This window comes from Centrocercus urophasianus, unplaced genomic scaffold (assembly GCF_019232065.1).
Source record: "Centrocercus urophasianus isolate 14NV4802_14NV808 unplaced genomic scaffold, USGS_Curo_1.0 seq_24, whole genome shotgun sequence".
Taxonomy (NCBI): domain Eukaryota; kingdom Metazoa; phylum Chordata; class Aves; order Galliformes; family Phasianidae; genus Centrocercus; species Centrocercus urophasianus.
The window spans coordinates 4,117,156-4,141,791 of NW_024884800.1; the positions used below are offsets into that span (position 1 = coordinate 4,117,156).

Here is a 24,636-nt window from a genome sequence, read left to right on the forward strand (position 1 = left end):
TTAAGGCAAGATCACTTATTGTTGATAGAGTCACTTCAGTACACTCTCACTGGGGATTTCCTGCAGCAGGCTCCAGCTGAGAAACAAAGGCCACTCCCAAACACTTCTTAAGATATCAGTTTTTATTGGACATTGCAAGATCAATAAGAAAAAATAATTTGTACAGCTTTGTACACCATTGCTGCTGAAGAGTAAGGCTACTTGTCACATCACAGAGACCTGGTGCAGCCAACAGGGTGCTCCCAGCATGACTCACATCTGAGGAACCAATGTTTCTCCAAGAATGACTTACAACTGTCAGATGGTAGCACCGCCCACCGTGGACAGGCCTGTGTAGCCTTACCATAGCACAAATGGGGCTTCTTAGACATATAAGGTGAGCAGCCTTGCTCTAAGATACCCTCTCCCAATGGCTCACTGCCAACCACAGTTGCAGGATCAGTCTGGTACAATGATTACACACCTTTGGCCTCACTTTCCCTCCCTGACACCAGCTGGGGGGAACCAGAACACTTAAGGTTTTAATTGGCAGAGTAACCCTTTCCAACCAAACCCAGATGTTTAAGAGTGATTGTAGAGCAGCAGCTATGGGTATTGCTCTAGCACTGGGGCACCCAATCCATAGGATGGGCAGAGCTAGAAAGAGAGGCTTCAGTTTACACAGTAGTTTTGCTAAGCTTTTTGCCTTTGACGGTTCTTAGCTGTTTAAAAAACAGGTGCTAGAACAAAAGGTTGATTTTGCACAGAGGCAGTGAGACATCATCAATTCTAGTTGGCCCCATCAGTATCTCGCACTGCCCCCTCTTTGCTATGGCAGGTAGGTGGGAGAAGAGCGTTCCACTGCTGGACTGAAATGCCAGACCAAGGAAAACGTGAGCATTGATTCAGCCCCTAAGAGGGGATCAGAATTTAGAAGTCAGTAGTTAAGGACCGCATCATCTGTCCTAATAAACACAATCAAGACAGTCATTTTAAATCACCACCAGGCTCAGCTAGAAAAAGAAATCAATTTTAACGGCTCTGTAGGCAGAAAAGGGGAAAATGTACTATAATTAGCTGAATACCTGTACTGTATTAATGCCAGCAAGCAGACACAGCTGCTCGACCTTGCTCTTGTAACCTTTACAGAAGGGGCACCGCTTACTGATACTTAAATACCTCTCACAGAAGATGGGAACTAGTATCTGCTACCATTCAGAGGTACTTCTGCACCATTCAGTCATCTGTATTCACAATCAAAGAACAAAAATGCAGTGGGTGAAGGAACTGAGCACAGTAGATCATTGATGTGATCAGCAGTGAGCTGCCTCCCCCACGCAGGCACCAACTGTGCAGCCACATCCCTGGCAAACAGGGCAACGTAGGACAGTTTGCTTTTAAAGAAAGGAGGGCAACAAGGAAATCATTTGATAATGAAGAATTAAGGAGGAAAAAAAAAAAACCCAACCAAAACAAAACCCTTCACAAAACCACTTTCCAGTATTGTAAAAAAATAAAAACAAATGCAACCATTCTGACTTCCTGTACCTACACCACACAGGTCTCTGTGGCTCTGTAGGAACAGGAAACACTGCCCTTTTTCTGCTGATAAGTGATGCAGTGCACACAGTATTTCTGAAGGAGTTTCTATAAACTGTAGTGCAAGCAAACTGAGAAAATAAATAGCACTCAAACATTCCCTCCTAGCAAAGAACAGTAATCGTGGTAAAATCTAGCTTGTCTTTCATTTTAGCTGAAGTTAGGTTACCTGCAGCTTTGTTAGTATGTGAAATTTTGAAGATGTGCTTCACAGCATAACTGTAGAATAATTTACACCGCATTGCCAATTCGTTTTCATCAACAGCATACAAAGAAGGTCCTTAGTTTTTATATATATACTTTATAAAGTCTGGAAGATCAATATAAATACTGCTCCAGAAATTAAAAAAAAAAGTGTTTACATCCCCGACTTCAATTTACATCTCTGTGTCCTGGATTCTTGTTAGGATCTGTAAAAGTCTTAGCGGCGCAGAGGTTCAAGTTTTCGAAATTTCAGTGACGAGCTGGATGACAAAGCATCTTGATTTGAAGAATTCACTGTGTCAGGGGACTGGAACAATACTCTACCACGGTGATTAAATACATAAAAAGATGGATGGTTCCTTAACGTCTCAAACGTCCTTCAAAACAAAGGCAGACAGTCAGCGTTAATACTGTTTTAGAGCAGGACTTTTAGAAGAGTCAGTCTGGGGTATTCCAGCTTTTACAAAGCAATGCAGGTTTTGGAAAGAAAACTCAGGAAGGCCATGCTCACCTCACGTGTTTTCTAAACTAAGAGAACATAAGACAAGGGGGAATGGCTTTAAACTAAAAGGGGACATTTAGGCTAGATGTCAGCTCTTGATCAGAGGGCGGTGAGGCCCTGCACTGCTGCCCAGAGAGCTGTGCTCCACCCCTGCAGGTGTTCAAGGCTGGCTGGGATGGGGCCCTGGGCAGCCTGAACTGGTGGGGACACCCAGCCCACGGCTTGGAGGTAATGATCTTCAAGGTCCCCTCCAAAGGCATTCCATGAAATACAAAGCCTGACAAATTCTACGTGTTCAGTTTGCAGAGGCTGCCCATACTGCTGTCAAACTTCACTTTCTTTCCCTGAGCTCAGGGCAGAGCTGTGGATGGCTATTTGCATGTATACCACACGTCACAGTCTCATGACTTGTAACACTGTCAGTTTCCCATTCCTTTCTACGTCTGAACTTCAGGGTTTTAAGTGCTATGAAGCAATGCTATGGCAGTGTCAACTTGTTTAGTTTCCATATTCTCCTAGGCTTACAGGAGTGGACAAAAAGGCCACCCCTGCCATCCTAACTTCACACCCTTTTCAAAATCTCAGTTCAAAGTTCATTATTTTCTTGAAATCTGCAGAAATCTGTCATTCTGCCTGGAATATTTCACTGTGAGATTCAAACAACACAGGCTTTTGCTGTGAAGAAGCCATAAGCAACAGGGGGTGTGACAGGCACACGGCCCCGTGATACGTGAGACTGCCTCACAACAGTGCTCTGTGACTGCTGAGCTCTTACTCCCCAGGCAAACATTTCTGCACAGCAGGATTTTGGAACAGAAGAAGTAAAGGGAAAACGTATTTAATTTGTTCCAGTTTTCTAACTCTCTGCCTTCAGTTCCACGTGTTATTGGCTTCCCCAAATATGACTGATTCTGTGTGCCACAGCTGTGTGTGTGAAGGAGCTGAGCTAAGGAGAGGCCAAGCCTGATGCTGCCACTTTACAGACGTGCCCCATTTGCACATAACGGATGTGTTTATGAGAAGAAATAAAACATACTTATTTTTTAGTTCTGAAGTGGCATCCATGTCTTTAAACTCTCCTGCGATATGTACAATCCCATAGCAGGTAACTGCAAAGGCTAACAGAGTCTGAAGAACTATCTGTAAGAGAGGGGAACAATGCAACACACCGATTACTAAATATTCTTCATGGTAACAAAAAAAAAATCTCATCTTTCAAACTGTATCTCCTGTACTTTTCACCCAGTGACAGAAAGTGCCTTCCAGCTCAACAGCAGGGAAACTGAGGCACGGGATTATTCAGCAACAGAGATGAGAAAAGCTCACAGCACCTGACAACCTGTCTGTGCTGCATGAACTGCACTGATTCGCACAGCTCCACAGGGAGATCTGCACAACAACACGTTTTTCTCATGCACTTAAGGATCTAATGTTCTTCCAGAGAAGTGTATCAGTGCCCAATGGTAGCTTCACAGAGGGGAGGGGTGCTGTTTGTAGGGGTGAGCATCTCCTCACCTTTGAGGTTACACAAAACCAGAACAGAGAACTGGAGTGGAATTTAAAAAAAGAAAAAAAAAATACAGAAGGCCCTTCGGAAGCAGGTTGTGCTGGCATCAGACGGGCACAGAGCCACGCTAGATAAACAAATGTCAGCCAACAAGAGCCAGAGGGAGGATGGTGTTTATGCTGCAGAGCAGGAGACGAGGGCAGCAGCTGTCTGGAGCTCAGGCTGCGCTCAGGGAATGCCTGGCTGAGAGGCATCAGGACAGGGGGAGAGCAGAGGGCCGGGCCGTTGTGCCTTGACAGACACAGCTACGGGATGTGGGGATGGAGAAATCGCGTTCTTTTCAACAGAAGAAACTTGAATTGACGGGTAACCTAAAAGCTGCTCCGCCGCGGATTCCTGCCTATCACATCAACACAAGAGAGACTCAGCTACCAGCACGGCACCACGCTTCCCAACCACCCGCACGACCCCGACTTACATCTATGGGAAGCGTCTCGTCCTCCTTCTCTGTCAGCCGCATGTAGGAGCGATCTGCAACACACAAACGCGCGGGGCGTCCAACACGGAGCCCGGCCCGACCTCCGTGGACGCGGCACCTCCACCCCGCGCCGACCGCCGCGCACGGACACGGCCGGCCATCCCGGCCCAGTGCAGCTCCGAACCCCGCGTCCCCCCCGCCCTGCAGGGCCGCAGCCCGGCCCCGAGTTCCCCGGCGTGCCGACCGCGCCCCGCCGACCCCCCCTCCAGCCTTCCGCGGCGCTGACGCCCGGCACACTCACGCTGCGCCGCCGAGAAGGCCGCGTGGGCCAAAGCGAAGAGGCCGAGTCCCACCAGCCCCTTCCACAGCGAGGCGGCCGCCATCCTGCCCGCCGCGCCGCCGCCAGGGGCGCCCCTACCGGGCGCGGGGTGATGGCGTCACGGACGGGCGGGGCCACGGGGGGTCGGGACGGGAGGCTGGTGGGCGTGGCCTACTGGTTTGTGGAGAGCGGTATGTATGGTGGTGGGCGTGGCCTGAAGGGTTGTGGGCGGGGCAGTCCCGCACCCCTCCCCGCGCCGCAGCCCCGCTCGCTGCTCGTCACTCGCTTTGAGGACTTTTTCTCCTCTCGCCCACCTCGCAAACAGTCGCTTTGCGGCCCCGGCCGCGCAGGACCGCATCCTCATCCTCACCCCGGTGCCAAACTTCGGCCCCGCGGTCTCCGCCCCTATCCGGGCTCCCGGCGCCGCCGTCCCCGCCCCGCGCCTGCGCCCAGCGCCGCTTCCTGCTGGCGGCGGGGCCGGGCCGCGCCGTGCCGGGGCGATGGCGGGGCCGCGGCGGTGGCCGGGCTCAGGTCCGGTGCTGGCGGCGGGGCTATGGCTCGGGGCGGCGGCCGCGGCGGGACGACCCGGGGCTCTGGAGGAGGAGATCGTGTCGGAGAAAGCGGCGGAGGAAAGCCACCGGCAGGACAGCGCCAACCTGCTGGTCTTCATCCTCCTGCTCACCCTCACCATCCTCACCATCTGGCTCTTCAAGCACCGCCGCGCCCGCTTCCTCCACGAGACCGGGCTCGCCATGATCTACGGTGAGGGGCGCGGGCACGGCCGTCCCCTCCCGCCGGCACCCCGCGCACCCCCCGGGGGCGGCGCCCCGATCCGCGCCTTCTCGCCTTCATCCCGGTGGCGGCGGGGTGCGGGCGGAGCCTGCGGGGGGCGCGGGCCGGGGGGCGCGGCGTGGCCCGCACCGTGCCCAGCTATGGGCTGTGCTGGAGCCCCGGGCACGGGCTGCTGCCGCAGTTGGTCCTCCTCGTGCCCCGGGTGTGCAGGTGGAAACCCGGGTGTGCCAGGGTCATGCGGTGCGGTTTGAAGGCCGAGCGGCCCTTGGCTGGGCGTTGTGCCGGGGGAATGATTAACGCGGGCACGGAGCCTTATCCAGGCAGGAGCGATGAGCGTAGCATAGGAAAAGGCGTCTTCTGGTGGGTGTTGGAATCCACTTCCCTTCGTGCCGCCCATCCCGGGTGTTGTGCAGCCACGCTTGGTCGTGGCTGAGCTGCCCGTGGAAGGAAGCCCTGCTGTGAGGGTGGCGGCCCGCTGTGTTCCTCACCTCCTGCTGCCCCACGGTTCAGCTGCAAGCGTCCTTCAGAAAGCTGTGGGGAGGCACGCGGTGCCTGCGCTCACCCATCCCTGCTCACCCATCCCTGCTCACCCATCCCCGCAGGCCCTGGTTGTCACCTCCTGGTTGCACTGTGCTCTCAGAGGATGAACCTCATCATCTCGGTTTCTAAAACGCATCTTTTCCATCGGCTCTTTCACAGGCTGCACTTAGGGAGGTGTTGGCAAGAAAAAAGTAACATCTCCTGTCTGACCAGGCAGAAAATCCCAACTTCTCACTGCTTTTTGTGCTCTGTACCTCGGGTCAGAACAGGGACGTGGTTTTGGTGGGAACCTGCTGTTCTGCAGCAACAACCTAAAAGCTGCTGGGAACAAAATCAGCGGCTTCAGCTTGGCCATACCCAGCTCCTGTGATGCTTTCAGCCCAGGGGAGATCAGTAGAAGACGTGGAAGTGCTGCAGCAGGAGGGCTGCACAACAGCCCCTCACATCTGGGCAGAGGAGCAGTTTGTAAAAGCTTGTCTTTTTCTAGTTGGAAAAAAAAAAAAAAAGCCCAAGAACAGAACTTTTGCATGCATCTTTCGTGCTGACTTACTTCACAACTCCCTGGTGTCTGTGTTCTCACCCTGAGTTGTAAGCTGTTGCTTCGGGTGGATTTATACCTTACAAATTACACTGTTGGCTCAGGGCTGGTGTTCAGGAGCTGGAGTTATTTCACTGGGATAGACAGTAGGTGCTCAGCAGCCCCTAGGCTTCATTTCAGTGTTTAAAATTAGGTTCCCACACCCCAGGTACTCAGCATTTAGGCCAATTAAATGAGCAGTCTCGTTTTATTTCGGCTCGGGGGCTGGCGGGGATGTGCCGAAGCTTCTCCAGAAGTTCAGTTTCCTTGTACTGGTTCCCTCTTGGCCCCTGGATTCATCCCAGCTGGGTGTTGGCACGGTGCTTTTGGGTGCTCACTGCATTTTTCTTTCCTTTTAGTGCCCAGATTAATGTGTGCCGTTGGCTTCCTGGTGCTGCTGCCATAATCTGTTAGCCTGTATTTTAAATCTTAGCCTGTATTTTAAATCTTAACTGAGATATATTCAACAGCACCTGGGAGAGAAAAAAAAAAAAAAAAAAAAAAAAAAAAAAAAAAAGCCCTTGGGCTTTTCTTCTTTTTAATGAAGTTGGGATAAATACAATGAAAATGAAGTCGTACTTTGCATAGAAGAGCTCCATGAATTCTCTGGCCTTGCCTGTAGCTCCTCGCTGCTTGCAGCTTCCTGGTGTCAGGTTCTCACTTTTGTCCCATGTTGATACCGGTGGGTGGCTCGCAGATTGCTGCTAGGACAGCCCTTCAAATGCCAGAGGTTTTTAAGGTATTTCCTAAGAGACCATCAGAAAGAAGAGGACATGCTGGGTTTGGTCTGCTTAGCCCAGGGCTGGTGCTGGTGTCTGACAAGTTGGGCTGTCTGGGTCAGGTTTGTGCCAGGAGCCTTTGGGCAGCTCCCTTACATGGGAGGTGAGCAGGGAAGGTTGGCTCCAGAGCATTCCCATTCCCTTCCTTCTCCTGTTGCTGGCCAGAGCTGGGATTTGGCTGGCATGTGGGGCTGGGAACAGCTGTGTGAGTAAGTGAGCTGGTGAGGATGAGCACCGCTATCAGATGTAGCCCCTCTATGGGACAGGGATTAAGAGGCGAGAGGTGGGTGGGTCAGGATCCTTCCTGAATTCCTAGCCACCACCAAAACCTCTCCCTCCTTCCCCTGAGCAGGGCATCTCATTTCAAAGCCACGAGTCTTGGTGTCCTTGGGTGGGATTCCGGCTGAGGAGACAGATAGCTGCCACAGGAGTTTCTGGCTGTGCTGCCTGAATCAAGGAGTTTCCAAACTTTTTTGTGCAGAAGGCCAAGTGGGAAGAGTCCATGGGACATCCCGTGCTCACAGCCTGTGGCTGTCAGGAGGCACTGCTGGGAGAGTGTTCAGTGCACTGTGCCTGAGAGGGGGAGCTGGAGGAGCTGGCAAACGCCATCAATCTGGATGCAAGACCTTGGCATGCAGCTAACGAGCTGTGCTGCAAACGAGGATTGCCATATAAACTGCTGACTTGTAAATCCACCCCACTGGACCCCAGCAGGCAGCGTTGGCTCACCCTTAGGTTGATGCTGGTGGTGTGGAGACAAAGCTTGCAGGGCACTGAGCAGAGCACAGTGATTGGCCCCAAATGTTACCTGAGTTACTGCAGCAGGGATTGCTGCTGGGAAGCTCCCTGGTGCAGGAGGTGGCGGCGTGGCTCCACTGCCTGGTGGGTATGGTCTTGCTGTGTGGGGAAGAAGGGAGCTATTCCCATTGTTTCATGGAAGGAGGAGTGTAGAAGTTCATAGAATGACTCTGCTGGTCTGGAGTGAAGGAATTGATGGCACAAAAAGTGACCCCAAACCATCTGCGCTGTTCTGGCCAGTGTCTGTGAGCACCCCTTCACTCTGGCCTGGGACAGAAAGATGCTTACTGTCCTCAAAGCATTCACAACAGCTCCTGGTGTCTTTTTAAATCCCCTGCCAATTGTATTTCTCTGCTGGTGTTACATGTCCTATCAGGTCTTCACCTTCAAATGCTCACAGCGTCCATCTCCGGCCCTTTGTGCATCTCTCCCCAGGTGTCCTGGTTGGTGTGGTCCTGCGCTACGGCATCCACGTCCCCAGTGATGTCAACAACGTGACTCTGAGCTGCCAGGTGCAGACCAGCCCTGCCACACTGCTGGTGAACGTCAGCGGGAAGTTCTATGAGTACACTCTGAAGGGGGAAATCAGCGCCCACGAGCTCAACAATGTCCAGGACAATGAGATGCTGAGGAAGGTAAGGGTGCTGGCAAAGGGATGGGGTGCTCCTCACCAGTTCCAGTGGGTTTGTGCAAAAATACAGAAACCCTGTGTCCGCTGGATCAAGTGATTGTTTTAATCAGTATTTGCTTTGGTTGTGGCTGTGGGTCTGAAAGATCCCTGACACCTCTATGCCCACCTTGTGGGAGTACAGGGTATCTCATAGCTCGTTCTTCCTTCTTTTTTGTCTTGCAAAAGCTTAACAAACCATTCTACTGTTTTTTTTGTGTGTGTTTGTTTTACAGGTGACTTTTGATCCTGAGGTGTTTTTCAACATTTTGCTTCCTCCAATTATATTTTATGCAGGCTACAGCTTAAAGAGGGTATGTGCCTTTACAATGCCCACTTTTCAGTTCCTCTGCCACCAGAGCATTTTTTATACTTGAGAGTACTTTGAAGCTTGCTTAGCAGCCACAGCTGTGGAATTGAGTGCAGTGTTCCCAGTGCACATAGGATGGTGGGATGCAGGGTTGTGGGTCCCATTCTTGCCCCAGGAAGAGTTGGTGACTTCAGCTGTTGGCAGCACGGATTTGTGCAGGGGTTTGGATGTGAGCTGGGCCATTCCAGCCATCCCAACTTCTGAAACACTTTGGAGGAGGGAAGGTTTTAGAAAGCTCTGAAATGGAGAGGGAGAGGAAAACGATTCTGTTTAGCTTGCGGGAGAAGGAAGGAGAACTCATGCTGCATTAGGAAATCAGTTCCCAAGGCTCGGAGCAGCACCTTATTAAATACATTGGTACAGGAAAATATCCTCATGTTTATTAATGCTGCACCAGCTGTGCTGCTCTGGCTGCACACCGTGCTGCTGTGCTCACGCAGCTCGTGGTATTTGCAGCGGACACAGGCTGCAGTGGGTATCTCTCCATTGGCACAGCTTGAAATAAATTGTTAGTGAGGTGTCATTCATTTTCTTTCATTTTTTTTTCCTTCTAGAGGCACTTCTTCAGGAACTTGGGATCGATTCTGGCGTACGCTTTTCTTGGCACTGCGATTTCCTGCCTGGTGATTGGGTGAGCAGCTGAGGCTGGGCGGTGCTGGGGAGGCTGTGAGCTGTGTGTGGACTGGGGCTGGGAGGTCAGGCAGGCTTCTTTGTACGCAGTGCTTCCTTTGCACCTCACACAGAACATCCATACATGCAGCCAGCAGGTGAAAAAACAGGTGCTAACTTGAAATTATTGAAAGTGCAGTCCTAGCAAGCATGAGACACACGAGTGGAGAGCAGAATCATAAATGTGTGTCCTGCCCTTACTTGCTGGAGACAGATGCCTGGCAAACACGGATTGTGTTTCTAACTATTTGTCTATGTGCACAGAAGGAGCTAGATAATTCCTGTTCTGAATAGCAATACGTGGATGTACAGTGTTTTCCACTGGAGATCCAGGGGATTCAGCCAAGCTCAGCACCTGCATTATCTCTTCCTAGCTGGAAGTTTGGGATGTTTTATAGTGAGGCCAAGGCTGTCCCACTGAAATGTGTTGGCGTGAAGTCTGTGAAGCAGTCCCAGAGGTGTTGCCATGGCCCGTCCAATTTCCCTGCCTGCTGCTCTTTGTGGCCATGTTGTCAGCAGGGGAGTTTCAGTGCCATCTCCTCCCAGTGTTGTTACTTTGGTGCTGTGCTGCCGGCGCTTTGGATTCCAGTTCTGCACTCTGCTTTGGGACCCCGGTGTTGCATCAGACTGAGTTCATGCAACGCAGCTCTTTAGTGTTCCTATCCTTGGACAACTCTGGGGAGTTACTTTGGCAGATTCTGGGGAACTCTTTGCTCTGCAGATCTGAGCAGTGGCCTCTTGTGCTCCCGCAGCTCGGTCCTGTATGGCTGTGTCGCGCTGATGAAGGTCACCGGGCAGCTCGGGGGAGACTTCTACTTCACTGACTGCCTCCTCTTCGGGGCCATTGTATCAGCTACTGACCCAGGTATGTTAGGTGCTCTTTTTCCCTTGTTTTGCCCGCATTAGGGGAAGAGGGGAAGAAAGGAGAGATCTGAAACCTGTGCAGTTTCCCATTTTCTGAATTTTGAAGTTAGGTTTATTTGCAGCGCTCTCAGCGGTCAGATTTCTTCCCTTTTGTTTCCTTCCAGTTATGTGTAATATACTTTCCAAAATTCTGCTTTTCTTAGTCTTGGTCTGCTGTGAAGCCCAGTCTCTCTTTCACCTTTTCTGGGTCCATTGGGACAGGTGTCTGCTTCTGCTGTCTGCTTCTGACATCCTGCACAATTGGCGAATGCAGAACAAGATGTACTGTGTAGGAGGTTTTAGTTCAACCTTAGTAAAACCAAATGCCTTCAGCCTCCGTTTGGATGGGATTTTGGAAGTGGCTAATCTAACAGAAAATTGATCTTCATTAGCAGTACTGAGGGTAGTAGTGACAACTTGGTCTGCTGAAGCAATTTGTAAATGAAAACTAAGAAAACCACACCTTGTCCAGCTGAACCTCACGTGACTGATGGTTGCTTTTACATGGTAGCTGTTTGTTTGCACATTCCAGTTTCCTCTGAAAAAGCAGGGCCATGGGAGGGCCTCTCCTTCCTCCTGCTCTTTGTTGACCAGTTCTGGAGTCAGCCTGGCTGCTGCATTTGGGAAAGGTGTAGGGGAGTCGCAGTAGCTCTGGGAGCTCTAAATGCAGATACTGGTCAGTTTTACATGAGAGGGAAGGGCTGCAGGCCTGGGTAAGCCAAATCTTCTGCCCTTCTGAAACAGGTGCTAGTGGCTGTCATTTCTGATGAATTTGGCTGTTACCTGCTTATCTCATCAGTCATTTCCATTTTTGAAGACAAATTAAGGAGTGTGTATATGTATATGTGACTATTACTCCTGATAGTTTTATTAAAAAATCTAGCTGATGTGATTTCCCAGCTTCTCCAAGTGTGTCCCCCTGAGGCTGAGCCTCCTCCCTTCCTGGGGAACTGGAGTGCCTGCAATGGGAAGAGCACCCTGTGGGTGTGTGGGGAACCCCTATGGCAGATGGGCAGCCTCTTTAGGTAATGCTTAGAGATGATGCAGAGCTGTTGGTGAGATGTCCCTTCTTCAAGCTTGAAAGTAGAAGCAAGATTTCATGGGTGAAAAAAGAGCATAGGGGTTAAATCCCCATCAGTGTGAGAGGGAGTCCCTGAATATTCTCAACTCTAATGTATTTATCTTACTGGTGTATCATAGAATCATAGAATGGCCTGTGTTGAAAAGGACCACAATGATCATCTAGTTTCAATCCCCCTGCTGTGTGCAGGGTTGCCAACCACCAGACCAGGCTGCCCAGAGCCACATCCATTGTTGGAAAGGTGACCCCAAGAAGCTGGCTAGAGTTAGCAGCCCTTGGCAGCAGACTCTGCTCTCTGCTTCAGAATGCAGACCTGATGCCCAGGATGCATCTTCCTGAAAGGATGGGAAGGTCAATCATAAGACAAATCTGTGTCATAAAGAACAGAAGGAAGACAGGAAGAGCACAGGGGGGCAGCTGGTGCCTCTGGAAGTACAGAAGGCAGCTTTCTGAAAGGAACCTTTTGTCTTTGACACCAAACTGACGGCACCTTTTTGAATGTCTCTCTATTTTTCTATTTGTCAGTGACTGTTCTTGCCATATTCCATGAACTCCAGGTTGATGTTGAGCTCTATGCCCTTCTCTTTGGCGAAAGCGTCCTCAATGATGCCGTTGCCATAGTGCTGTCTTCGTAAGTTCGTCTGTTTTTACTTTTAATTGTTTTGTACCTTGCATGTTGGGCACTGTGGGGAGCCACCAGGCCTCACTCCTGTAAAACAGGAGCATCAGTGCTGCCCAGTCCAGAATTTCCTATTGAGTGTCCCCAGAAGCTGTAGTGACCTGATCACTCTCTTCCTTGAAGACGCTACTGGGGAGTGTGGGTTGGAGTTACAGTGTCTTGCTGCACGATGTCGTGCTCTCTGATGGCCTGCTGACCCAGCCTCTCTGACGTGCCAAAAGCACTGCATCTCTATGCCAGCTACAGGATCCCACTGAAGCCCTTTGTCTGCTCCTGCCTGCCCCCCACCCACAAATGCTGTGTTGGTTTGGGTGGGAATAGATGCTAAAGCAGCTGTCTGCTTTCTCTGCCCACTGTGCGTGCCTCAAGAAGAGGGCATTGCTGGATCCTGTGCTGAGCACCCGCACCAGAAAGTGGCTGCCTTTCTAAAGAGTGTTTTATAATATTCTTTAATATTTTATGTCCTCTGCATGTGGGACATATTTTATCCGCATTGCCTTTGTGTTGTCATCATGGGAGCCTATCTGGAAATACATCGTGTCTGCAGTTGTGACAGGTTAACTTATAGTTACTACTAATGCAGAAAACATTTCTGGAATATTTGTCACGCTGCTTGCGTGGGTTTTACTGACGTGGAGGCAGCACTGTGAGCTCCATACTGGTTTGCATTTACTAAATTGAGCATTTCTGGAACTGTTTGCATCACTCCTGCCCTGCAAAGAGGTGCATTGTGGCAGAGTTGGTGGCAGGGAACCTGGCTGTAAAAGGGAACTGAACCCAGAACTGAAAAATGGTGTGCAGTGTGGGGCTGGGCTGCAGTTTGCTTCTCCCAAAGGGGATTTCACAGTGGCTGAAGCACGGCTCCCAAAAGGCATGGGCAATGGTGTTTTATTAGTGGTGCCAAAAACAAAACCAAGAGGAAGGCTGCAAAAGGGTCAAGGGCCCAACTTACATCCAAACAGGGGGAAACCAACTGGGATTTAAAAAAAAAAAAAAAAAAAAACCCCACAAAACAACGAAGCCACAGAATGAGGCCATGGTGGTGAGTGGGAAGTAGAAGGTGGATGAAAGAAATGAAACCCGTGGCTTACGCTATAAAAGATGATGCAGAAGAACTAAAATTTATGAAAAGCAGGGAAATTTAGCAAGGGAAGGGACCCATTACAAGTTGGAAAGTGTTGGTTTATCCTTTGTGTTGCAGAAAAATATTGGTCTGTTATTTGGGGGAAAGCTGGAGGAAGTGTGGGTGACAGTAACTTTCCACTCCAGTATAACTCAGGAGGTTAAACAGCAGCTGCCCAAAGGTCGTGTCCAAGAGGCAGCCAAGGGACGGCTAACCAGGAGTTAATGTTCTCAACACGTGGACCTGAAAGAAAGCTGGTTGTGAACCAGCCCCATTCACCCTGCTGCCCTGTGAGGTTGCACTTCAGCACCCAGAGCAGTGCAGCATAAACACAGTGCATGTTAAATGCAGTAAAACTGAGGAACTTGCAGTTCTCCATGGGATATTTGCATCAGCTGCTTCTGCGGTGTCGGCAGAGAAGTGCTGGCTTCCCACTTAAATGCTCTGTGTTCCCAGAGGGTCTGGCTTTATGGGGAGCTGGTGCCAGGCCCCCACAATGCCATTGTAAATAATGAACTGTTGCCTAGCAAATGCATTTGCAGATGTGCAAGAGATGGGCTTTGCTCTGATGCTCTGGAAGGAACAAATGCAGAGCCTCCCTGGGGCAGCTGGGCTGCAGGAGTGGGGCTGGGAGTGAAGGGCAGCTCAAGTGGGCCAGGGGCAGTTTGCTCCCTCCCCGCTGCTCTGTTTTCTCACGCTCACAGTTTGCAGCAGTCATAGCATTTTGATAAGCAGACTAAGGAGTATTTTGTTCTAGTGTGTGCTTCTCTCCCCTCTTTCAGCTCAATTGTTGCTTACCAGCCGGCGGGTGACAACAGCCACACGTTTGATGTCATGGCAATGTTCAAGTCCATTGGGATCTTCCTGGGGATATTCAGTGGATCCTTTGCAATGGGAGCAGCTACTGGAGTTGTGACAGCTTTAATATCCTTTTCTTTGTGTTCTTTTTCTTCCCCCCGAGCTTTTTCATAACAGCTTCCTCTTTCTCTGTGCTGCATTTTGCCCAGACTCGGTGTTTCGTGATTGCCTATGAATGAAAGGCAGCACCATGGCCTTTGTGGGGGGCAGGTGATGCAGAGCTGCTGTGGCACAGATTGCACACCTTTCACCTACAGTTGCTCTCTGAGTTGTCCTTAACCATCTGCAACGTCACCAAGTTCACCAAGCTGCGGGAGTTCCCACTGCTGGAGACTGGCCTGTTCTTCTTGATGTCCTGGAGCACCTTCCTGCTGGCCGAAGCGTGTGGCTTTACAGGTAAGCTCCAGCTCCACCTGGGATAGAAATCTGTAGGGATGCCACTGGGTTTTGCTTCTTGCAGAGGGCTCTCCTCTGCTTCCACAGGTTTAATTGCTCTGGGTTTTAGCATTATTGCATTGAACCCCATGCTGCTGGGGTGCAGCTTAGCTCCCTTTTCGTGGCCAGGAGTCTAACGCAATGCTGTGCTCCCCAGGTGTGGTGGCTGTACTCTTCTGCGGGATCACGCAAGCCCATTACACCTATAACAACTTATCTACAGAGTCCCAGCACAGAACTAAGCAGGTGAGAGCCCCCGAGCCCCCTTCATCCTCTGAATCTGCAGTTCAGTATTCTCTGCTCCTCTCTAGCCAGAGTGAAGGGCATCTGCCAGTTTGCAGCTGTGTTTTGCTAGGGTTGCTTCTGCAGAAGTGTTTGCTCTGTGATGGATGGGCTAAGATTCTTCTTGTTAAATCTATGTTTAACTCCCTTTCAATTTTTATTTTTTTTTTCTTGCAGTTGTTCGAACTTCTGAATTTCTTGGCAGAAAACTTCATCTTCTCCTACATGGGACTTGCACTGTTCACCTTCCAGAACCACATCTTTAACCCTACCTTCGTGGTGGGGGCTTTTGTATCCTTTGGTGTCTTTTTTTTTTTTTTAATGAATAAGAAAAAAAAAAAGGAGAGGTTCCTCATTCCTAGTTTGTGGTTTTTCATACAGATGCATTTTTTTTTTCCCCCACTCAGCCTAGCTTTATTTTTAAAAGAGGGTTTCTCCTGTGTAATGATGCTGCTGCTGGTTATTTTATGACAGTGTTTTCCCAGCTTCTTTTTTACTGTCTTGCCTGCTTCCAAGGGCCATTCATTGGTTGCTGCAGGGGCTCAGGGCTGGATGTGAATATGATGCCTCGTCATCATATGGCACAGGAATGGCAGCATGGCACAGGAGTGGCGTTGCAGATAGTCACCTCCTGATGCAGCAGTTTGTTTCCTTTGTTCTGTGCTATTCTCTTTGGTTAACCCTCAAAAAAGCACCTTTTTGTCAAAATAGCATAGTGAAAACTATAGGAGATGCTTCTGAGTGATGCAGTGAGAAAGGATTTTCCCTTCTACTGGCTGATGCTAGTGGGGACACACAACCAGCCCTGCTATGTCTCAGAAAAGTGAGAATCAAAAGGAATTTTGTTCATATCACGGGGAAGCCATTGCAGATGTGCAGAATTATTTTCACTCTTTGCCTGCACTGAAGCACATTTATACAGATGAATAAATGTTATCTTCACCAGTGCTGACCTGTGAGTTTCCAGTGGGATTTGCTGAATTTCCCCCCCACTTAGTTTTTGCAAAGTTGTTTTGGGGTAAAGGGAGTGAAGAACATAGAAATTCATTTGGGTGCTCAGATTGAAATTATGTGCTCTGTCTCTTAGTAGGAACTGGCTCAGTGTTGAAGTGGCTCATTGGTGTGAAAGAATACGAAATACATCTCTGATGCAAATTCATGGTGTTCAGGAAAGAACATAAAAGCTGGGAGCATTTTACATATTATTTGAGGCTGCACTGAATTCTGGTGGCTGCAAGATTAGTTTTGCCATCTGGGCATTGGTATTAAAACATACGGCTTCAAAGAGAAAAGCAGTATGAAGGGGCTGTTCTTCTTTGTATCTTACAGGCTATGGAAACAGAGCATTAGGGTATTTTTTTTCCCTTCTCAGCTGCTGCTGCTTTCATTTTGCTGAATAATCTTTGGGAATGAGGCTTTGCTTTTAGCTTCAAGCCGAGCTGTGTGGTGTGCTGAGGAATGGCAGGGGTTGTGGAAGCTGTGAAAACCTGAGCTTTGCAAAGGACAAGTAGTCCTTGTGGTGGAAAAGGAGCACAGCACAGGAGAACGTGCAGTGAGAAGTGGTGTTTTTCCTCTTCTCTCTTGTCAAACCTGCCCTCTCCTCATTTCCCTTGTTTATTTATGTTTGTCTCTGTGTGATATTCCTGATATGCTGTGTGTGCTTCACTTTGGTGATGCATAGCATGCTTTTCCCACACTGAGCTGGGTTGTTGTCTTTGCATCTCAAGGACTGGTGTTTTCAGAGCTCCTCGTGTTGCTGCTTGGCACCAGGAATTGGCTTTGTGTGCAGAGGTGGGATATGATGGGAGACACAGGAAGAACAGTTTCCTTAACAAGTACAAACACAGCTTGCTATCTTCCTAGGAAGAGCTGCCAATATTTACCCACTGTCATTTTTACTGAATTTGGGGAGGAGAAATAAGATTGGAACAAATCTGCAGCATATGATGATGTTTGCTGGTACGTTGTTGCATCCTTTTCTCCAAACACGTTGCACATTGTTTCCCACCCGAGCCACCTCTCAGGGCTGAGCAGGCCAGGGCTCTGTGGGACTCACCAGGTGGAGCAGGGGGGTCTGGGCAGTGGAATGTTGGTACTACGTTGCAGTAGAGATGGAGCCCTGTCCCTGATAGCTACTCCACTGTCCCTTCCTCTCACAGGGCTGCGAGGAGCCATGGCATTTGCCCTTGCCATCCGTGACACGGCCACCTATGCCAGGCAGATGATGTTCAGCACCACGCTGCTCATCGTTTTCTTTACCGTCTGGGTTTTTGGTGGGGGCACCACAGCCATGCTGTCCTGCCTGAATGTCCGGTGAGTACGGCCACCAGTGTGGGCATGGGAGCTGCAGAGCTCCCGTCCTTCCCCATGGCAGGCAGCACACACCCACAGGCATTGCCTGTGCTCACCCTGTGCTTGCTTTCTCCTCCTCAGGGTCGGTGTGGACGCGGACCAGGAGAACGTGGTGAGTGCAGCTTTTGGTCTTTGCTCTGCACTCCTTGGTGCAGGAATTGTGCCTGGGAGCCTGGGAATGCTCCTCTTTGCTCTGCTCCCTTCTTGCTGTGGGAGGATTTTCAGCAGTTTGCAGTCAGTAGGAGTCATTGCTTTTCTGTGCCCTCTGGAGTTGTAATGGGGCTTTCTTTTTGTTCAGTTTGAAAGAAAGCCTCAGAAGTGTTTCGTTGCAGTGTTTAGACAGTCTGTGTTATTGCTGCAAGACATTTTGTCTCTCTCTTTGAAGTTAATATCAAAATCTGCATGACGCACAGGCTCTCTGCCATCCCAGCATCCCATGCAGGACAGAAGTGCCATTCATTGCCCCATTTCATGTAGCATCTCCAGGCTTGCCGTGCCTCTGTGTGCTGGGAGCAGCCACGTGGCTGAGCAGGGACCACTGGTGGCAGTGAGATGAGTGCTGCAGCCTGGCCATGCTGTGGCTGTGCCTCTGGCTGATTTCAGGGTGGGCTCTGCACCCTGGGGGCTTGTTTCATTCACTGCCTTTGGCTGGGTTGCTCATCTCCTGAAGAAAAAGGCAGCTGGAATCTGAAAGCCAAATTGCTGTGAAATGTGTAATTGTATTCATAGACCCTTCCAAACAGTTTTGTGTTTTTCTCCAACTAAAAGGAAGCACTGAGTGCCCGTGGCACATGATTATTTGCATATTAAACCTCAAGGGAGATTGGAAAGAGGCTGGCCCTGTCAGCTGCCGTTAAGTGTGATGGCTGGGCACATTGCTGGCTGTGGGGCACTAATCTTTGGGGGCAGAAGCTGGAAAGCCCCAGCAGAAAATCTCCCTGAGGCTGTGAGTGATATCCACGTGCTCACTGCACCCTAAGCTCTCTGCTAGGAAGGTGTTCTCCTGCATTCCACAGAATCAGCATTTTGCTCTTCTACTGATAACATTTTGCTCTCTCACAGGGCGTCCCAGAGAGTGAGAGGAGGAGCACGAAGGCAGAAAGTGCCTGGCTGTTCCGCATGTGGTACAACTTTGATCACAAGTATCCTTGAGTTGCGTTTGGGGCTGTGCCAAATCCCCCATGCCAGCTTTGCAGATGAGCCAGCACTCGCTTCCCTGTCCCATGGCCATTTAGCACAGTGCTGGCTCAGTCCAAAGCTGTGTTCCCAGCCTGGAAACTCAGAAGGTCTCCGAAGGTCTCTGGTGCCTGTTCCCCAGGGCAGGAGGGCAGGGAGGCAAGGGACATACCCTTTCATAGCCCTCCTGCTGGATCAGTCTCTCCCCTCTGTCTCAAATGCTTTGCCATGAGCTAACATGTGCCAGGCTGAGAGGTGCGGGATGGTTGGACAAAGGATGCTGCAAATCCTCTTGCAGTGCCCTGATCCACTCGTATCCCTTTTGTTGGTTGCACTCAGGTTGCTTATCCCTTTCAGTTTTGTGGTTTCAGGGATTTGTGTTTCTTTCCTTCCTCTGATTTCCCCCAGACACCAAGCCCCGCTGCTGCATCCACTCCTGACTCCTTGACACTGCTGTGCTCCTCTTGTGTTCCTTGTTCTTCCTTACCCCTCCCTGCAGCTACTTGAAGCCTCTGCTGACACACAGCGGCCCTCCCCTCACCACCACACTGCCAGGCTGCTGTGGGCCCATAGCCCGTTGCCTGACGAGCCCTCAGGCCTACGAGGTGAGTCCGGTGGTGCCACCTCTTTGGTGGTGTCAGTGGGGTTTGATGTGCTTGTGTTCCTCTGCAGCCTTTGGGTGCCAAGGAGGAAGTCAGATATGTGGGCTGAGTCCCATGAGCGTGTTGCTCTTTCAGCTGGCTTTTCGGCCATGGAGGGTCGCGTGATGTGTGGGTGGGAGTTCATGGCTGCATGAAGCTTGGGTGTCCTTTCTCAGGTTTTATCAGCAGGGAAGTTCAGTTTTTCCCACAGTGTAGGAAAGGCTGTGGTGCAGCGCCTGTGCTCATTCAGCAGCGTGAATTTTGGGTGATCCTGTTGGAGTTGGACTCAGCGATCTTTATGCATCCCTTCCAACTCGGGGTATTCTACGACAGCTGTTTGGGAAACATTAAACAGCACTTTCCCTGTTTTTGTTGCCCAGAACCAGGAGCAGCTGAAGGACGATGACTCCGACCTCATTTTGAACGATGGGGACATCAGTCTGACCTACGGGGATTCCACCGTCAACACCGACTCGGTCACATCCAGCAACGTGCCACGGCGCTTCGTGGGGAACAGCTCTGAGGATGCTCTTGATCGAGAGCTGGCTTTTGGGGACCATGAACTTGTGATCCGGGGAACACGCCTGGTCCTTCCCATGGACGATTCGGAGCCGCCATCAAGCATCCTGGATAGCGCGAGGCACGGCCCAGCGTAAGGCTGCTTGGTTTAATTGACAGTAATATTTGCATATATGATCAAGAAATGTGTACTACCTAAAGTCTAATGCATGTCTCAAAATGTTTAAGCTGTATAAATATTATTTATATGGTGTCAGAAGAATATAAATATTCTCTGCCAAGCACTTGTAAAGAACAAGCTGCAATTTTAAGTTAAAAACTGTGTTGACTGCACTGTGTAGGGTGGAACCGTTTTAGCATTGAGCCTATTGCACACAGCGAGCTTCTGTAATGTGTGATTTGATGAAGGGTTTTGTTCCCAGCTAGGTAAGTAAAGGAGCTGACTCCCTGCCCCTCCTCTGAACGCGGGAGGTGCTGGCCAGCAGCAGGAGTTGCTCTCTGCTCAGATGAGGGTTAGTTTTTGCCTCTGATCTTTGGATAGTTGTGCTTGATATGGCAGCAGAACAACAGACTGCAGGCTCTCGTTGGCTGTCTGGGAACCTGAGCAGGGAGCTGGAGATTTTCTGCTTTTAGTGACCCTACAGCTCTGTCCAGAGCTGATGGCAGACCCCCCCAGAATAACAGCTTGATGGAGGGGTGAGTTATGCTGGAGAATGAGCTGGTCCTGCAGAAGCTACACAGGGTGTGCACAGGTTATAGGGCTGACTCTGCCTTTCAGCAGCTTTCTAGAAGCAGCCAACAAACCCTGAATTGGTGACCAGATTTCACATTTGGGAAGCGACTGTGTCTTTGTGCAAGCAAATCTCTGCTGAAGCTGTGGATGTGCTGGACCAGAGTGTGGCCAGTCCTGATGGCTGCAGGCTGACACAGTGCCTCCATGCTTCCCCAGGGGCACTCAGCACCTGAGTGGTACTGAAGGGAGTTGTCCATCTGTCCGTCCTCCTGTATGGTCGAAATCATTGCACTTTGTTTAATAACTCCTTAGCATTAGCATGCTGTGTGTCTGTAATCCCCACCTGATCTCTCTCACGTCTTTTACCATTTAATGAGCAATGTTTGCCAGTTGATTTTCTTCTTATTATTATTTTATTTTTTTTCCCAAGGAAGAGTGCAGAACAGTTTGTGACTTCACACTAGTGTTACAGGATTTGAGCTGTAGTTACAGGAAAGGCTATAAAGGTGCAGTGAAATTATTAACCCTGACATCCTTCTTTTCCTTCTTCAATGGAGGAAAGCACGGAAATTCAATGTTTTATTGTCTGCTTTAGCTGCAGTTTTGCTATACAAACCTTTCAGGGTTATCAGTGCACTGTGGCCTGTTCTGGAGTTTACCCACTCCAGAGGTCTCAGACAGAGGTGTTTAAAAAGAGAGTATTTGATGGCGCCAGGGGAGGGTGTGCCCTCCCAGCTGCTTTCCTTGGAATGAACTCTGCATCTCATAGGATCCGACCCTGAGACCTCAGAGCAGTTTCCCTATGGCTGTTTTCCTCAGTGGCACCTGAGAGTTGGAGGAGACAGGAGACACTGAAATTCTGAGTGTGTATTTATGGGTGAGTAAATAAATTCAAATATATATTTCTTTTCATTTTCTCAGGTCTAAGTAACATTGCCTTAAATTTATGGATGCGAAACCAATTATTTTGGCAGTTTATCTCCAAGAAAATGCTTTCTTTTTCCTTCTGAACAAGATGTATATGTGTTGCCATAGGACTCCTCTAGAAGGGGGGTGTGCTCTCTTTCTATTTAGGTAGGGAATCTTCCTTGCACCAGTGAGTGGCAGTCCCGCTGTTAACGTAGCTGTTGGATTAGCGCTAGGCTCTTTGTTTCCTGCTATGCAGGAATTCCATAAAGTGTGCATTTTATATGGCATCTGTAACTTAACTCCGTGTGTTTGGAAAAACAAATGATTAAAATAAAATGAAATAAAGTAGGTACGTGTTGACTTTAGGTTTAATACATCACTCCTCCATCCTTTTTGTTCGTTTTGCCTTTTTGAAGAGGTGCGATAAATAACCACCTCTTGCTTTTTCCTGTGTGGTCGGACTATGAATTCAACCGGCGGTGCGGGCGCTGGGCTCCGTGCAGCAGAAGCCTGTGGGTGCTGCAGGGCTCCCTCCTGTCATCCTGGCTGAGGTGCAGAGCTGCAGCCCATGCCACAGCCTTGGTGGCATCCTTCTCTTCCTCTCACTCTCCCACTTGAATCATTTATCCACTTTCTTCAAACTTGCCAACAGATTACTGTAAGCCTCAGCTTTTGATGGCAGTCACGGCTCAATTAGTACATTAAAAAAAAATAATAATAATAACAAATGGTGATTGTATGGGTACCTATGAACTGCTGTTATCCATACATCATATAACCAGGACTATTGCACCAAAACTTTTTGAAAGAATGGATGTGTGCTGCAGTTTGGGGGTGATGCAATAAATGACTCATCTAATCCTCACCTGATTCCCTTCTCTGGTCTGCAGCACAGAGCTCGTGAGTGCTGGGTTGGGACGTGGAGCTGTACTGCTCTGTTTGCTGCAGGGGCTGGGAAGAGGTATCCTGAGCCCCAAGGCCCTTTGCCAAATAGGACAACTCCGAGGAGGAAGTTTACATCTCACACAAAAATTTAGGGGAGGTGACCTCCTTCTGTGAATTGAATTGTCATGGTTTTTTGCACAGGAAAAAGCACTGTAGGTGAAGTTATGGTTTGTACAAGTACTGTCAACTTGTGTGGTAATGGCATTAACCCTGTAGCTGTGGTGTTTGTGCAGCTGATCTGTGATAGCTGATGATCACTATTGGACCTTCTGTTTACACTGACTAAATCCTTTACTGTTGCGTTGTACTGTGAAAGAAGGATTCTGGGCCTATAAAATATCTTTTTTTTCTGGAATTGTGCGTATTGTTTCCTTAATTCACACAGAAATAAACCTGTAGCAAAGAGAAGAGGTGCTGCTTTACCTTCTTGGACCTCTTTGTGGATGTACAGGGCTTGCTGCTCCAAGCCTATGTCAATCCATTCTGGGTCATGTAGAAGATAGCAAGGCTACTCAATTGTGCCAGCAGAACAGGGGAACTTTCTGTGCAAGGACACAGTTTAGCGATCAAATAAAATGCCTTTTGCCATCTCCTTATCCTTACAAACCCTCCAGAGAAGTGCAGCACACCCCTTACAATTAAACAGCTGTGTTGAAATAGGGAACGATTGGGCTCACCGTTGCTGAATGCTCTCTCCAGCACACCAGCGCTCCCCAGTGCACATGGCTGCATTCATTGGAGCTGTTTTGCAGCAAAGGCATTGGGGCTGAGTGTCTGTAAAAGGGGCAGCACTGCACAGGTGCTGCTATGGAGGAAGGGAGAGACAGATCCCAGCATAGACTTGCACTGCAGGTAGGTGCACAGAACTGCTGAGCAGCCCCCGTTCTATTACTTAAATTAATTGGAGAGGTCATGGGCAGCTTTGAGCCAAGCCGCAATACTCACATGGGATCAATCAAGCACTGGGAATTGGCCAACACTGTATCTACAACCTCAAACAAACCACAGGCCTGTGTTCAGAGCAGTGCTGTATTCTCATGCCTGAGTGCTGTGTGCTGGGCTCGCCACCTCCATGCCATGCTGAGAAAGCCTTCGTGTAAGGCAAAACTACCAAAAAAAAAAGAAAAGAAACTTTGGAATTTCTTTCCTTACCTCATGGTGGCATGCAAGGATCTCCTGTCCTCGCTGGGCCCTCTAGATGGCAATATTGCAAAGGGCAGCAGCTGTCCATCTCCAGCATGCTGCTGGTCATAAGGCTCACAGACCTACGCTGTCTGTTCCTCCAGTACTGAGCTCCAACCATCCCGCAGCCATCTGTGGTTGAAGAAAAGGCAAGTGGTGAGGAAATGAAGGAGCAGCTCCTTGCTGACAGTCAGCTCCATAGAAAACTCTCTGAGGTTTAGGACTCCCATGTAGCAGAGCTTGGGATTTATTGTCAAATATTTAGACATACATAAACACAAAAGGATTTGATCTCTCTTAATTGTCCTTTCACAGGCAGTTCCACCATCTGTCCTCCCACCAGAGGCGCCAGCAGTTCTCTGGCCCTGAGGAGCCCGTATAAGGCTGTGATCCCTAACCCCGTGTGTTCAGCTGAATAGTGCAGTCGTAGATACTTCTAAGGGTATGTGTGAACGTCACTCCCTTTCCTGTATGCATAAGCTGCCAAGAATGCAGACAAAGATAAAAAGTGCACAAACTACAGCCATCGGCTCTCTGCATGGTGCCTGCTCTTCTCCCAGCAGCAGCAAGGTTAGCACCCTCCAGCAAAGCTGTGCACCGTGGTGCAAAGGACACTTTGTGAGCAGGAGGATACCAACCACTGAACATCAAAGCACTTCACAACGTAAATGTACTTAGTCTGAGACTGCAGTAGGAATACTTGCCCTCACCTACTCTCTCCTCTGAGTACACCTAAAACATGGCTGCAGGTACCCAGCTAATATCTCCGATTTAGGATGGGCTAATTAGAGACAATTAGAGGACAGCCACACCTCCCCAATTGTAGGCATGTTCTTCACCTGGAATGTATCTGCTGCACCTTCCTTGCCCCTCCAGTGTGGAGGGGACATCTCAGAATGAGTCCTTTCTGCTTAGTAGCTCTATAGGCATAACCTGAAGGATAGCCGAGTTCCTTCAGCATCCTGAAGTGCTGCTCTGTGATGATGGATGGCTAAATCTGCTTTCCAAGCTCCCAGAGCTACAAGGGAAACAACAGAC

General features: G+C 49.6%; 2 protein-coding genes across 2 annotated transcripts; one reads left to right on the forward strand and one right to left on the reverse strand.

The window, feature by feature from the left end:
• Window positions 1-107: 107 nt before the first annotated feature.
• MMGT1 (membrane magnesium transporter 1) lies at window positions 108-4,657 on the reverse strand. The gene is made up of 4 exons (XM_042825068.1): window positions 4,571-4,657; window positions 4,270-4,322; window positions 3,321-3,424; window positions 108-2,159 (listed from the first exon to the last, which is right to left on the reverse strand). The coding sequence occupies exons 1-4, from the start codon at window positions 4,650-4,652 to the stop codon at window positions 2,000-2,002; spliced, it is 399 nt and encodes a 132-aa protein (XP_042681002.1). The 5' UTR covers window positions 4,653-4,657; the 3' UTR covers window positions 108-1,999.
• Window positions 4,658-4,700: 43 nt separating this feature from the next.
• On the forward strand, window positions 4,701-22,771 carry SLC9A6 (solute carrier family 9 member A6). Its single transcript, XM_042825370.1, is given in 18 exon segments — window positions 4,701-4,748; window positions 4,826-4,931; window positions 4,934-5,350; window positions 8,510-8,709; window positions 8,978-9,055; window positions 9,666-9,742; window positions 10,533-10,645; window positions 12,290-12,395; window positions 14,349-14,490; window positions 14,715-14,820; window positions 15,017-15,105; window positions 15,319-15,432; window positions 16,989-17,100; window positions 17,301-17,454; window positions 17,575-17,605; window positions 18,556-18,635; window positions 19,169-19,274; window positions 19,691-22,771. Coding segments are annotated over 18 exon segments (2,355 nt in total). The 3' UTR covers window positions 19,967-22,771.
• Window positions 22,772-24,636: the final 1,865 nt, after the last annotated feature.

Excerpts from the sequence above, each read along its gene's own strand:
- MMGT1 (XM_042825068.1), bottom strand. The coding sequence starts at position 4,652 with ATGGCGGCCGCCTCGCTGTGGAAGGGGCTGGTGGGACTCGGCCTCTTC. Across the intron at positions 3,425-4,269 it reads ACGAGACGCTTCCCATAGAT|ATAGTTCTTCAGACTCTGTT; the intron begins GTAAGTCGGGGT and ends CCTCTCTTACAG. Across the intron at positions 2,160-3,320 it reads ACTTCAGAACTAAAAAATAA|GACGTTTGAGACGTTAAGGA; the intron begins GTATGTTTTATT and ends TTTGTTTTGAAG.